We start from the raw sequence: 16,444 nt of genomic DNA on the forward strand, positions 1-16,444 counted from the left end.
CCCCATACCTGACCCTGCTGGGGACTAGAGCTGTCAATCAAGCAGGGAGGAGGGAGCGGAGACATTTCAGCTAACAGCTTTAGGCCATGCTCCCACTGCGTAAGTTTCGTAATAATCTTGGCCATTGTAACAATATTACTAGGGAGGTTACGTAATGATACCTATACACTCTGGCCGGGATCCCTAGCGTCGCGGCAAGAAACTGACCTTTCAGTTTTCTGTGGCCACTATTCAGTGTAATTTCACACAATGGAGTGTGCGGCTCTGGCCGCACATTCCATTGTGTGCAGCAGGGAGTTCGGATGCAGGTGTGCACAGATGCACCCGCATCTGAATCCAGGGGCAGTGATCATCCGGCTGGTACTGCAGTACTGGCCGGGATGATCTTCTCAAATACCGGCCGTTCTCTTTCTACGTGTGAACATAGCCTAAAGGAGCTTGGAAAAGCCTCATTCCCCAGAGAAGAAACATTCTGGAAGCACAGCTGGATATATGAAAAGTAATATGTATCTCTCATCTTTTTGACCTAACAGCATCAGCAGTTTGGACCAGGAATTAAAGATCACAGATTCCCTTCAAATAGAGCAGCCAAGATTTTAACATGGACGGCCTGGGACCGACCTTCATTATTACATTAATCCAACTCCCAGCACCCCCAATGGTCCGCTGTGTGTACTAACTGGGGTATAACAAGTTTTTATTTACAAGAAAAACATTTCCCACATTCTGGGCATGAAAGTGGCTTCTCCCCTGGTTGAGTCCACTTTTGATTAACTCCTTAACGACATAGGGCGTATATTTACGCCCTGATGCCGTTAGGGACGTTCAGAGCGGGGCCGTGCTCTGAACTGCGGCGGTCCCGGTGCCGCTTGTAGCCCGGGACCGCAGGTATTAGCGGGCACGGTCCGATCGCCGTGCCCGCTAATACAGTAATCAGATGCAGCTGTCAAAGTTGACAGCTGCATCCGATTACCGGACGCAGCGTCATCCCTGGTGTCTAATGGGTAGATCGCTCCTCCGGGATGTTATCCCGGAGGAGCGATCTCCGTAACTGAAGCCGGCCGGGGACCGCTCCAAGATGGCGCCGGCTCGGCACTCGTTTACTTCTGTCTGCAGCAGCAGGAAGTAAACGAGTGCCTATCTCATGGATCTCTGCAGCATATCTATGCTGCAGAGATCTCTATGACAGATCAAAGTGTATATACTAGAAGTCCCCCAGGGGGGGGGAACAACCCTAACCCCAGGGGGGAATAACCCTAACCCCAGGGGGGAATAACCCTAACCCCAGGGGGAATAACCCTAACCCCAGGGGGAATAACCCTAACCCCAGGGGGGAATAACCCTAACCCCAGGGGGGCTTCTAGTATAAGTGTAAAAGAAAAAAAAAAAGTGTTGTTAATAGTAAAAAGCCCCCTCCCCTAATAAAAGTCTGAATCACCCCCCTTTTCCCAGGTTATTAATAAAAGTAAACAAATAAATAAATAAACATGTTTGCTATCGCCGCTTGCGTAATCGCCTAAACTATTAATTAATCACATTCCTGATCTCGCACGGTAAACGGCGTCAGCGCAAAAAAATCCCAAAGTGCAAAATTGCGCATTTTTGGTCGCATCAAATCCAGAAAAATTGTAATAAAAAGCGATCAAAAAGTCGCATATGCGCAATCAAGGTACCGATAGAAAGAACACATCATGGCGCAAAAAATGACACCTGACACAGCCCCATAGACCAAAGGATAAAAGCGCTATAAGCCTGGGAATGGAGCGATTTTAAGTGACATATATTTGTTAACAATGGTTTGAATTTTTTACAGGCCATCAGATACAATATAAATTATACATGTTACATATCGTTTTAATCGTAACGACTTGAGGAACATATATAACAAGTCAGTTTTACCCCAGGACAGATGGCGTAAAAACACATTTCCCCCGAATAAACAAAATGCTTTTTTTTTTTCAATTTCACCACACTTTGAATTTTTTTCTGGTTTCGCTGTGTACTTTATGCAAAAATTCAGCCCGTCATTGCAAAGTACAATTAGTGACGCAATAAATAAGGGCTCATGCGGGTTTCTAGGTGGAAAAATGCAAGTGCTATGGCCTTTTAAGCACAAGGAGGAAAAACCGAAAACGCAAAAATCTAAATTGGCTCTGTCCTTGAGGGGTTAAAAGACTTTCCACATGTACAGTAGTTCATCAAAATGGTTCCTCTCTTCAGTGAGATTTTAGATGTTTAACAAGAGATGATTTTACAGTAAAACATTTTCCACACTCTGGGCATGAAAATGGCTTCTCCCCTGTGTGAATTCTCTGATGTTCGATAAGAGTTGATCTTACAGTAAAACATTTCCCACATTCTTGGCATGAAAACGGCTTCTCCCCTGTGTGAGTTCTCTGATGTTTAACAAGGTCTGATTTCCAAGCAAAACATTTCCCACATTCGGGGCATGAAAATGGCTTCTCCCCTTTGTGCATTTTTTCGTGGTGAATAAGATATGATTTTGAAATAAAACATTTTCCACAGTCTGAACATGTGTATGGCTTCTCCCCTGTATGAATTCTCTGATGTTCAACAAAATGTGTTTTCCAAGTAAAACATTTCCCACATTCTGAGCATGAAAATGGCTTCTCCCTTGAGTGTATTCTCTGGTGTTCAGTAAGACTTGATTTCACACTAAAACATTTCCCACATACTTGGCATGAAAATGGCTTCTCCCCTGTATGACTTCTCTGATGTTCAACCAAATGTGAATTCCAAGAAAAACATTTCCCACATTCTGTGCATGAAAATGGCTTAGCTCTTTTGTGAATTTTTTTATGTTCTACAAGACATGCTTTACTTTGGAAACACTTCTCGCATTCTAGGCATGTAAATGGTGTCTCTCCTGTGTGAGTTCTCAGATGTTCAACAAGTCTTGGTTTCACAGTAAAACATTTCCCACAGTCTGAACATGACCATGCATTCTCTTCTGTGTGTGTATTCAGATTTTCAACATTCCTGCTGTAACTTTTACTGTCATTTAGAGTTTGTGATGAATCAGTAGACAGGACTTGTATAACAGGATGAGATGGCAGATCTTTGCTGTGAGGGGCTGGGGGTAGATCTGGGGTAATAGAAGGTTCTTCATATGTATCTTGTGTGATCTGACCATCTGCTGTAATATCTGGAGATATCTGATGTCCCTCTGATCTCCGGGGACACTCAGCTGCCAAGGAGAAAGCAGATTTTAATATTTATCTTAACCAAACTTCTCGCACTACAAAGTTCAGCATATTCTAAACACTGCACAATATATCTGATTATTGCTAGATAGGCGCCTGTTTACTGAGTTTATTACATAGCACAATAATCGCTTAGCAAGGGCTGTATACATATACATATCTTGTTAGCGATGTCCGTGCAGCCCTTGCCCTAAACTGTACATACATTACCTCTCTGCGCTCGTGGTCTTCTCCTGCCTTCCCGATACCGTACGCTGCAGCTTCTCTGAGCTGACAGGCTGCTCAGCCAATCACTGGCCGCTGCGGTCCTGTGAACTTTGCATAGATAAAAAGTACAAGTAATATATCTTATCAGACAAAATGCTTCCTTTTCATGATATCAAGTACATCACACCCTCCCCCTGTAATTTGTTAAACTGTCTCATGCTGCAAATTCTGCTCCCTACTATCCTGTAGCTCAGATCAAGGGGGGGAAGAGGAAGATAGGCACACAGGCAGAGAGGGAAAGCTCTGAAAGAAAGATCTCAGCCCAGGCCTTTATACACAAACCTTAGGCTGCTCACTAGAGCTTTAGGCTATGTTCCCACTACTTATAAACAATGGCCATTATATGGCACTCAAAACAATGAAGAATTGCATTGAAGTCTATGGACAACGACCGAAAATAAATTACGTGAAGATCATTTCGACAGCTGTAGCCAAACAACGGCCATAGTTCATTAAATTGTGTGAAACAACTTAGTTTTCATTGACTTTAATGTGAATCATTGCATTATAAACAAGACAGACGTGGCCCATGTTTGTTTCCATAAACCAGGACTTGCGTCAAATTTATCTTTTAAAGTCGCACAAACTGGTGCAGGTCCACGTCTGATCAGTACCAGGGGAATATATATGTGCAGTTTTTTTGATAATATTCTGAGAATATTCTATTCACAAATTTGATTAAATTAGTCCTATTTGGATGGGTAAAAAAAAAAAAACAGAAAAAACCCCGCACATTTTAGACTCAATAGTAAATGTTCTCTATTCTCTCAAAAGTTATTCAACACCAACAACCAATTGCTTCTCCCCTATCAGTAGTGACAACACATGATGGAGATATCGGCCTCATCCACACATATTATATGTCCACATCCATATTACGTGTTATCTACTCACCTGGGCGGTTACCTGTAGTGATGTCCTGTCTATTACCTGCTGATGGGAGGGGCTGCTGATCCTCCAGCATCACATCCTTGTACTGATCCTTGTGTCCTTCTACATACTCCCACTCCTCCATGGAGAAATAGACCGCCACGTCCTGACACCTTATAGGAACCTGACACACACAATGATCACACAGTCATCCCCCCCACCCCTCCAGTGGTGTTACTGTATAATGTCCCAGCATTCCCAGCAGCCACAGTCTCACCTCTCCACTCAGCAGCTCCACCATCTTGTTGGTGACTTCTAGGATCTTCTCTTCCTCCATTTCCTCATGTATCAGGGGCCGCGGGATTGGGCTCAGGGTTCTTCCCCATCCTTCACACCCAGGGGCCCCACAGCGCCCACTAGAGGACTTCTTCACTACTGTGTAATCCTGTGTATGGAAGGACACATTACTATCACTCCATCCATTCCCAGAATCCCTCACCTCTCCAGTCCTATCCATCTGTTATTCCATAGATAAGAATGATGTCATGATGACATCACTCCCAGAATCCCTCACCTCCCCAGTCCTATCCATCTGTTATTCCATAGATAAGAATGATGTCATGATGACATCACTCCCAGAATCCCTCACCTCTCCAGTCCTATCCATCTGTTATTCCATAGATAAGAATGATGTCATGATGACATCACTCCCAGAATCCCTCACCTCTCCAGTCCTATCCATCTGTTATTCCATAGATAAGAATGATGTCATGATGACATCACTCCCAGAATCCCTCACCTCCCCAGTCCTATCCATCTGTTATTCCATAGATAACAATGATGTCATGATGACATCACTCCCAGAATCCCTCACCTCTCCAGTCCTATTCATCTGTTATTCCATAGATAAGAATGATGTCATGATGACATCACTCCCAGAATCCCTCACCCCTCCAGTCCTATCCATCTGTTATTCCATAGATAAGAATGATGTCATGATGACATCACTCCCAGAATCCCTCACCTCTCCAGTCCTATTCATCTGTTATTCCATAGATAAGAATGATGTCATGATGACATCACTCCCAGAATCCCTCACCTCCCCAGTCCTATCCATCTGTTATTCCATAGATAAGAATGATGTCATGATGACATCACTCCCAGAATCCCTCACCTCCCCAGTAAGCAGGAAGAGTATGTGTAGGGTGAGGGTTATTATCCTCTCGGCCATCTTGTCTCTGTCTCTCTCCATGGTTGATGGGTCGGTCTCTTATATAGAAGATATCAGCAGAGGATCCTGGAGTGTAAGAATCTGAATAGAAGAAAGAGGAAACAATGTAACACAACTCAGCACAGGCCTGAGAAAAAAAAGTTCTGGCTCCAGTAACGTATCAGTACAGGACAGAAAACTACCCAGTGCTGAAGGGGTTAATCCTCCCGCTGTCCTCCAGCTCCTTCCCTCCACCTGCAGAGCTGTACAGGAGCCGTGTTTTATTGGTAGATGCTATTTCCAAGTGAATCTATGAACCTGATGACATCACGCCCATGTGACTTGTTTGGGAGGACCATGTGCTTCCAGGACCTGCCATGATGTCACAGTCATGTGATCAGTCACATGATCAGGGGCTGCTGCTCAGTGTATGCAGGACTCTGCTGTGCTGGATGAGCTGAAGTGATGTGTATGCAGCAGAGCTGTGTGTGATGTGTGTGATGTGTGTGTGATGTGTGTGGAGCAGAGCTGTGTATGTGTGTGTTATATATGCCTGCAGCAGAGCTGTGTGTAATCTACATATATATATATATATATTAGTATGCTGGGCTGTATATATATATAATGGTATGCTGGGCTGTATATATATAATGGTATGCTGGGCTGTATATATATAATGGTATGCTGGGCTGTATATATAATGGTATGCTGGGCTGTATATAATGGTATGCTGGGCTGTGTATATATAATGGTATGTTGGGCTGTATATGTAATGGTATGCTGGGCTATATATATATAATGGTATGCTGTGCTGTATATATATATATATATATAATGGTATGCTGGGCTGTATAGCTAGAGGTATAACCAGTAGTAAGAGAAGATTGTGATCCCGCTGTATACAGCTCTGGTGACATCACATCTGGAATAGTGTGACCAGTTCTGGAGACCTCACCTACAGAAAGATACTGATAACATAGAACAGGTCCAAAGACAGATACAAAAATGGGTGAGGGGGTGAGGCATTAAACATATCAGGTTATAAATCTGTATAGTCTGGAGGAAAGAAGGAACAAGGGGGACATGATCAAAACCATCAAATATGTTAGAGGACTTAATAAGGTTCAGGAGGGAAGTGTTTTAATACAAAAAAACTGAACTGAAGAACAAGAGAACACAGTCACAGGTTACTGGGGGAAATATCAGAAGCAACATGAGAAAATATTACTTTACTAAAAGAGTAGTAGATGCTTGGATTAAACTACCAGCAAATGTGGTTAGTTAATCTATAATAACTGATTGTAAACCTGCTTGGTATATACATATATCTATCCTAAGATAATAAGATGGGAAATACTAATAGAACAGAATATATGGAACTGGGGGTATTTTTTTCTGCCAACAATCTTCTATGTTTCAATGAGTTATGGCCAAAATTGCTGGCACTCCTGAAATTTTTCTTGAAAAGTTTGTATTTCTTCTAGAAAATAGTTGCCATTATACATGGAACAACACAAAAAAAAATAGAAAAAAAAAAAAAATAGGCCGGACAAAATTGTTGGCCCCTTCAACGTAATATTTGGGAGGTAGGGGTGGCACTTGTCCATTTTCCGTCTCTGTGACATCATGTGACATGAGTAGTTTTTATATTTCAAAGCCTACTTAGAAAGCCTGGGAAATCAAGCTAGGGCTTATTTTTGGGGTAGGGTTTAGTTTTTGTTTTTTTTTAGAAACGGTATTGATATTCAGATCAGTGCTAGAGGCTCAATATATATATATATATATATATATATATATATATATATATATATATATATATATATGTTCATTTTGTCCTATGGAAGCACATAACAATAGGGGTTACCTTAGCTATCTCATCCTGCCAGGCATAAGAAACAAATATAATTATAATTTTAAATTAAACAAGTACCATAAAAGACCTACAGAGACCACACAGCATGTTTTTTCAGTTGAATTGTCCCGATTTAGTGGCATCTGGTGACCAGGGATGCCTGCCAGCTCTGGCTGTAGGGTTCTGCAGCTTTCCGATATGGCTGCCCACTGGTGGTAGTGACTTTATATCATCCATGTTCCCAGACCTGTTCCTGCTAGCGCTGTTCCCATCCCATGTACTGTGTAATGGGATGTCCAACATGCTCCATGGAGTGTCTACGCTCAGGGCCGGCGTTAGCACCCGGCTTACTCGGGCAAGTGCCAGGGCCCACAGCCCCGCAAGGGGCCCCCCGGCACTTGCCCATGCCCGGAATAATTAGTCACCGGAACAGTGGCGTCGCTAGGCATGATTCTGCCAAAAGTTATTTGCTCCCGCCACCCGCCGAAATAACAGCAGCAGTGGGCTCTCATCCCTGGCCTGATCCGCAATTTAGATTGCCCGCCCTCACGTAGCGCTCAGAGGCTGCTTCAGTGACGTCACCCGTCACTTGTGCATCGGATGCACGCCGCAGCCACGCTCCTGCCGAGCCTTTCTCCTGCCACCAGACATGCTCCCGGAAGTTACCCGGCGGTTCGCTTTCTTCACATCACGGCGACCAGGACGTTGATGCAAGTTGGTGAGTATTGTAACCGGGGGGGGGGGGGGGGGGGGTGTCTCAAGTGTGTGTGTTGCCAGAACTGACGTGATCAGCAGTGCATTATATACTTATAATCCCTCCCGTCCGGGTGTGCACATCTTTCTCCATTCTGTGCAGGTGATTAGCAGTGCATTACATACCCATTAACCCCTGTATGAGTGTATACACCTCTCTCCACTCCGTGTATGCGAGCAGTGCATTATATACTTATGTGTATGTGACCAGCAGTGCATTATATACTTATGTGTATGTAACCAGCAGTGCGTTATATACTTATGTGTATGTAACCAGCAGTGCGTTATATACTTATGTGTATGTAACCAGCAGTGCGTTATATACTTATGTGTATGTAACCAGCAGTGCGTTATATACTTATGTGTATGTGACCAGCAGCACACCACATACTTACCATCCCCCTGCATGAGTGCATACACATCTCTCCACTCTGTGCAGGCAACCAGCAGCGTACCACATACTTACCATCCCTCCTGTATCAGTGTGCATACATCTCTCCATTCCGTGCAGGCACCATATACCTAATACACACCCATACAGGAGGACAACAAGCACACAACACACCGCTGATCACCCACACAGAACGGAGGGACAGAGACCCTATAACAATGATGCCATATAATTTGCTATACAAGGGCTGAGGCCCTGTCGACCAAGGGCCCACAAAAACCTGGAGCCGGCCCTGTCTACGCTGCACAGAGAGGGGGCAGAACTTCCGGGTCGGAGGGGTTGATGAGCCGGTCCCCGAAGAGGACAAGGTGAATTCAAGCCCCGAGGTGGCAATGCTTCTGGACACAAAAAAATCAAGCAGTCCTCTAACAATAACAAACAAAAGTCTTGGCGCCAGAAGTACAGTAGGCCAAGCCTGGGTTAGGTCAGTAGTGACAAGGGGGTATACTCCATAGAACCTCCCAAACTCCAAACATTTTTTTTTTTTAATAAATCCCGGAAATTTTCTTGCATTGAAGTTGTTACATGAATTCATCTCTTAAGGAGCCCTGGAAGATGTTCCAGTACATCACAGAGGTTTTGGAGTCCATTCCAGTATTTTTGCCATCCGAAACAAAGAGGGAAACTGGCATCTTGAGACCGACCTGTCCTTCTTAAACAGGTTCATAAAAGGAGACAATTCATTCAGTCATCTCTATCCTTTAAAAAGACGACTTTGCCACTACTCTGGATTTAAACGTATCTTCATATCCTGATATTAAAAGCTCCTTAGAAATATCATATCTACGAGTAGCAATAATGCAAAAGAAAAAGACTATGGGGGAAATTTATCTAGGGCTTTGCACCTATTTTTTTGGTGAATAATTAGATTTTTACAGGTTTTTGGTCTAAGTTCTATTTATGAACCAGTATTCAAGGTGATTATTTTTTAGATGCAACTTTTTTGCAACTATTTTAAATATTCACCCAAAAGTTCAGATAATCCGGGATTAGCGCCCAATTTATCATTTGCGACTTTTTAAATTAGGTGAAGGCTTACGACTGGTCAGTACCAGATGAAAATGCGTGTGCAATTTTTTATCAAGGCCCCATTTCAAGAAGTCCTTCGTCACATCAAGATCATGATAGACATTATAGAACGCCATGGCGTCTTCTTAAACCATTGGAAATCATAAAACATCCAAAAGATGCAAATTCCTTGGCTTCATCATGGATTCCTTGGTCATGAGACGACAAAACTTGTCTCAGGCAGTAAGAGACCTCCTTTCCAGCTCCCAGAAAATGATGTGATGGGCCACAAGAGAGAACAAGATCAAGACATTTTGCTCGATCTACAGGTTGGGTTCCTCGGACTTTGTAAATGGTCTGTCAATTAACTGGAAAAACAAATTGATGTATGTATTACTTTGCTTTTCCCACCAAGGGAAAGTTTCAGGAAGAACAGGGACAGCCATTGCAACCACCCCGTTCTGGCCCAGGAGGGCCTGGTTCCCTCATGTGTTAGAACTTTCAAAGGGTTGTTACGAGGAGATTCCAATTTAGCCAGACCTTCTTAGCCAGAAAAGTATCTTCCATCCTTGTTAAGAGAACCTCCACCTCACAGCTTGGAGACTGACCAGTTAAGCTTGTTGCAAACGGGCTTTTATGATGATGTCATGAATATCTTGGTATTCCATAGCTCTCCGATGTCTTTAAATTTTTACGCTGTGAATGATCTTTTTGGCCCCGTTCACACTGAGCAAGAACGGCGGAATTCTCGTGCTCAGTGTCCTGCTTTGAGTGAATGAGAGGGTGCTCTGCTGCGTTCCGCTCTAAGATGTGACATGTCATTTCTTTGAGCGGAGAGGGGAGGAAGTGGATGCGCACGTGCCCTCTCATTCACTCAAAGCAGGACACTGAGCATGGCTGGATTCCACGGCAGAGAGTGGCGTTCTTGCTCAGTGTGAACGGGGCCAAAAAGATAATTAATAGCGTAAAAATGCACTCTTGCTCAGTGTGAACGGGGCCTTTGAGGGAAAGTTCTCCAACCAGCCTCTGAACCCTGGGACCTATCGATAGTTTTAGAGGTTCTATCTAGAGATGAGCGAACCTCGGGCATGCTGGAGTCCATCCGAAACCAAACTTTTTCCATTTGATTAGCGGTGGTTGCTGAAGTTGGATAAAGCCCTAAGGCTATCTGGAAAACATGGATATAGTCATTGGCTGTATCCATGTTTTCCAGACGTTAGAGCTTTATCCAACTTCAGCAGCCCCAGCTAATCAAATGCCGATTGTTCGGGTTTGGATGGACTCGAACCCGAATCCGGTTCGCTCATCTCTAGTTCTATCCTCTGGTTCATTTGAGCCCCTTGAAGAAGCTTCAATAAAGCTACTATTAGTAAAAACTTTTTTTTTTATAAGTCGCTATTGTATCAGCTAAAAAAGTTGGTAAACTGCAGGCCCTATCTTGCAAAAAAAAAAACCTACCTTACCTCCCATCAGGACTGTCTGGTCTTAGGGTGCGTTTACACAGAAAGATTTATCTGACAGATTTTGGAAGCCAAAGCCAGGAATGGATTTGAAAAGAGGATAGATCCCAGTCTTTCCTTTATGACCTGATCCCTGTTTATAGTATGTTCCTGGTTTTGGCTTCAAAGATCTGTCAGATAAATCTGTCTGTGTAAACGCACAGAATGAGGTGCTTTACCAATAAGCTCTATTTTGGTCTCATCTGTTCACAAGATGTTTTCCCAGAAGGATGTTGGCTCACTTACATACATACATCTTTATGTCTCTGTCTCAGCACTGGGGTCCTCCTGGGTCTCCTGCCAAAATGTCGATGAATTTTCCGGACTCCTTTGTTTAAACTCTCATTCAACCATATTATCTTCCGTCTTCTCTTCGACTTTGGCCTTTTGAGAAAGATTCAACCAATCTTTCCAATCATTCTGAAGATGTGGTTCTTTATCTTAGAGGCAGAATAGAAGAAATCTACAATCTCACTTGAACTGATGAAGATGAAATGAAACTGGATAATGGTAAATGATTGCCTACACTCTATGGTTCCTGATACCTTTTGTAAAGTCTGGGGACCTTGGATATCCTACCTTCAGTAGGGCTTGACAGGATTCCTTTGACAGGAGGTTGGATGGTGGTGCCATTACTTTGCGCTCCCCCCCCCCTACACCTTTCGGGGGCATTTTTGGGTTTCTACCGAGTTACCTATAAAGTGTAACGTTGTTTAAATTTTTTTTGCGGAAATCAATAGTACAGGTGAATTTAAGAAACTTTGTAATTGTGTTTATTAGCCAAAAATTGCATTTTATCATGAAAAAGCATATTGAAGCTCTCCCCCCTGTCTCCATGGTTCTCTTATAGAGAGAGGTAGGGTTGAGGGAGATAAGGCATCAAAACAGGACAACAAAGAGTTAATTTACAGCTACATCACCAGGCTATCTCCTCTGAAGTCAGCACTGACCTCTCTGACCTCTGAATACCGGCTTTCACACAGGTCCTGCTTTGTTCTCTGCTGCGACTAATCTCCCTCCTTCCTCCTCCCCCCTCCATAGATTACATAGGGTAATCAGCCGCCGCTACCCCACATGGCGGCAGCGAGCAGGTGAGTGCGGGAGGGGCCGCAGGGAGCTGTGGGGGGCTGCCCGGGTGATCAGAGCAACAGCAGCAGATCACTACTATATCAGTCGCTTGTTTTTTAGCATGTTAAAAAACAAACGACTGCAACGATCAGCCGACATGAACAATGTCGGCTGATCGTTACCTTCTATTCCTGTATATTGGCCGATAATCGTTCCGTGGAATAGTGCCTTAATAAACCCAATTACAAAGTTTCTTAAAATCGTCTGTACTTTTGATTTCTACAATAAAAAAATATCACAGTGACACTTTCAAGTCTTACTGTCATTTGTACTAACTTTCGACATAATTTACTGATCGCACCAGGTGTCTCGCTGCTGAAACCCACCGCAATCCTGAGATACAGCCGGGTGAAGGGTACACAGCACCAAGAGTCTCTTCCTGTCAATCAAATGTGACTCTCGCTTTATTACAGTCTATTAAGGAAAAGTGAGATCTTCAGCTGAGTGGGACAAAGAGGCAGTGCCGGGGGAATAAGAGGAACATTATCCACAGAGGTGGGAAGCTGTTAGCCATATTTTAAAGGAGAATCCGTAAGCTACAATTCAGGTTCCAAACTGCTGACACTGTGAGAATCCATTCAATATACGTTCTGTACACGGACAGTATACTGCGGACCGGCGCTCAGTGCTCCCATCAGCATTCATTATGATGTTGGGAGCTCAGAAACTGTTCAGATATTAATTGACCACATATTGTGAACGTGTGAGTGGCCCCTTAGATGCTGTAAGGACAAGGACACACATGGTACCTTTCATATACCCAACTGTGCTTCCACAACACAATAAAATATTTTTAGTCTATAGTATGAAGGAGTCGTTCCAGCTTACAGCTTTTAGGAGCTTGGAAAAGCCTCTTTCACTTTTTCCTTGTTTCAGAAAAGAAAAGCATTTTTCTACATTCTGGAAGCACAGCTGGATATATGATATGTGTCTCCTTGACCTAACAGGGTCAGCAGTTTGGACCATAAATTACAGATGACAGATTCCCTTTAAATAGAGTATCCAGGATTTTAAAACAGACGGCCTAGGACTGACCATTATTACATCAATCCAATTCCCAGCACCCCAAACCGATCAGCTGTGTGTACTAACTGGGGTATAACAAGTTTTTATTTCCCACATTCTCGGCATAAAAGTGGCTTCTCCCCTGGTTGACATCAATTTTGGTTAAAAGATTTCCCACATGTACAGCAGTTCATAAAAATGGTTTCTCTCTTCAGTGAGTTTTTAGATGTCTGACAAGAGTTGATTTCACAGTAAAACACTTTCCACACTCTGGGCATGAAAATGGCTTCTCCCCTGTGTGAATTCTCTTATGTTCGATAAGCGTTGATCTCACAGTAAAACATTTCCCACATTCTTGGCATGAAAACGGCTTCTCCCCTGTGTGAGTTTTCTGATGTACAACAAGATCTGATTTCCAAGCAAAACATTTCCCACATTGGGCGCATGAAAATGGCTTCTCCCCCTTGTGCATTTTTTTATGGTGAATAAGACGTGATTTTGAAATAAAACATTTTCCACAGTCTGAACAGGAGTATGGCTTCTCCCCTGTGTGAGTTCGCTGATGTTCAACAAAATGTGATTTCCAAGTAAAACATTTCCCACACTCTGAGCATGAAAATGGCTTCTCCCCTGTGTGAATTCTTTGATGTTCAGTAAGAGTTGATTTCACACTAAAACATTTCCCACATACTAGGCATGAAAATGGCTTCTCCCCTGTGTGACTTCTCTGATGTTCAACTAAATGCGATCTCCAAGTAAAACATTTCCCACATTCTGTGCATGAAAATGGCTTTGCTCGTTGGTGAATTTTTTGATGTTCTACAAGACACGCTTCACTTTGGAAACACTTCTCGCATTCTAGGCATGTAAATGGAGTCTCTCCTGTGTGAGTTCTCAGATGTTTTGGTTTCACAGAAAAACGTTTCCCAAAATCTAAACATGACCATGGATATTCTTCTGTGTCTATATTCTGATATACAACATTCCTGCTGTAACTTTTACCGTCATTTAGAGTTTGTGATGGATCAGTAGACAAGACTTGTATAGAAGGATGAGATGCCAGATCTATGCTGTGAGGGGCTGGGGGTATATCTGGGGTAATAGAAGGTTCTTCATATGTATCATGTGTGATCTGACCATCTGCTGTAATATCTGGAGATATCTGATGTCCCTCTGATCTCCGGGGACACTCAGCTGCCAAGAAGAAAGATGGTTTTATTATCTACCTATCTTAACAAAACTTCGCGCACTACAAAGTCCAGCATATTTCAAATACTGTACAATATATCCAATTATTGCTCTGTCTCTTGTAATATGTAATGACTTTAAGGAGCTATCATCTTTTAGGGTCCTACTAGACGGGCTGATTAATAATGTAAATGAGCACCGATCTGCTAGATTAACACTCGTTTACTGAGCCTATTACACGTATTATATGTCCACATGAACATTACATATTATCTACTCACCTGGGCGGTTACCTATAGTGATGTCCTCCTTATACTGCTCATCACTGCTGTCATCTGTCTCTTCTTCTTTTATTATTATTAAGTCTGGAGCATTAATATACATCAGATCTTCATCCTGAGCCATAAGATGTGATAAAATATTATAAAAGCATCAATGACACCCTAAAGAACCTCAATACACAAATAAACCGAGACTGAGACCATGAGCTTCACATCTACACATCATAGGGAACATCTCCATCTACCTGATCCTGTGGGAGAAGAGGGCGGGGACATCTCTCTGGTGCTGTTCTCTTACTGAATCTGACTGGAGGGAACACATACAGAGACTGAATTCATTCTTTCCATCCAGATAATACAGAGAGGAGGTGTGTATATAGTCCTGTCTATTACCTGCTGATGGGAGGGGCTGCTGATCCTCCAGCATCACATCCTTGTACTGATCCTTGTGTCCTTCTACATACTCCCACTCCTCCATGGAGAAATAGACCGCCACGTCCTGACACCTTATAGGAACCTGACACACACAATGGTCACACAGTCATCCCCCCCCACCCCTCCAGTGGTGTTACTGTATAATGTCCCAGCATTCCCAGCAGCCACAGTCTCACCTCTCCACTCAGCAGCTCCACCATCTTGTTGGTGACTTCTAGGATCTTCTCTTCCTCCATTTCCTCATGTATCAGGGGCCCCGGGATTGGGCTCAGGGTTCTTCCCCATCCTTCACACCCAGGGGCCCCACAGCGCCCACTAGAGGACTTCTTCACTACTGTGTAATCCTGTGTATGGAGAGACACATTACTATCACTCCATCCATTCCCAGAATCCCTCACCTCTCCAGTCCTATCCATCTGTTATTCCATAGATAAGAATGATGTCATGATGACATCACTCCCAGAATCCCTCACCTCCCCAGTCCTATCCATCTGTTATTCCATAGATAAGAATGATGTCATGATGACATCACTCCCAGAATCCCTCACCTCTCCAGTCCTATCCATCTGTTATTCCATAGATAAGAATGATGTCATGATGACATCACTCCCAGAATCCCTCACCTCTCCAGTCCTATCCATCTGTTATTCCATAGATAAGAATGATGTCATGATGACATCACTCCCAGAATCCCTCACCTCTCCAGTCCTATCCATCTGTTATTCCATAGATAAGAATGATGTCATGATGACATCACTCCCAGAATCCCTCACCTCTCCAGTCCTATCCATCTGTTATTCCATAGATAAGAATGATGTCATGATGACATCACTCCCAGAATCCCTCACCTCCCCAGTAAGCAGGAAGAGTATGTGTAGGGTGAGGGTTATTATCCTCTCGGCCATCTTGTTCCTGTCTCTCTCCATCTTATATAGAAGATATCAGCAGAGGATCCTGTATAGACAGAAGAAACAATGTAATACATCTGTTATTGCTGCATCTAGAAATGTCCAAACTATTAACTTTTTGGAAATATACACTTCTCCTATTACTTTATCAATTTAGCTCAGAAGCTGATCTTGCTTCACAGACAATAACAACTGGCAACTACAAAACTATTAGAACTAGCTGTACGGTGGAGGCTAGAATGTAGTTGCCAGAGGTAGGTCTTGAGGACCTTTGATGATGTCATGCCCATGTGACCAGCCTCATGTGTGGGAGGAGCTATCTTCCTCTGCTCGGTTTTCTATGAGGCGGCTGGTTTCCCGCTTTT

At 43.3% G+C, this 16,444-nt stretch overlaps 1 protein-coding gene across 1 annotated transcript in view; it reads right to left on the bottom strand.

The window, feature by feature from the left end:
* Positions 1-15,737, bottom strand: part of LOC138786629 (zinc finger protein 665-like) — a 35,519-nt gene extending 19,782 nt beyond the window's left edge. Inside the window, exons 1-6 of the mRNA XM_069963611.1 lie at positions 15,130-15,737; positions 14,982-15,043; positions 14,737-14,851; positions 13,528-14,461; positions 3,107-3,124; positions 2,220-2,583 (exon numbers count right to left, since the gene is read on the bottom strand). Coding sequence (XP_069819712.1) covers positions 2,220-2,583; positions 3,107-3,124; positions 13,528-14,461; positions 14,737-14,851; positions 14,982-15,043; positions 15,130-15,214 — 1,578 coding nt within the window. The 5' untranslated portion in view covers positions 15,215-15,737. The remainder of the gene's footprint in view (positions 1-2,219; positions 2,584-3,106; positions 3,125-13,527; positions 14,462-14,736; positions 14,852-14,981; positions 15,044-15,129) is intronic.
* Between the last annotated feature and the right edge of the window lie 707 nt (positions 15,738-16,444).

The sequence above is a fragment of the Dendropsophus ebraccatus genome, chromosome 3, assembly GCF_027789765.1.
Source record: "Dendropsophus ebraccatus isolate aDenEbr1 chromosome 3, aDenEbr1.pat, whole genome shotgun sequence".
Lineage (NCBI taxonomy): Eukaryota > Metazoa > Chordata > Amphibia > Anura > Hylidae > Dendropsophus > Dendropsophus ebraccatus.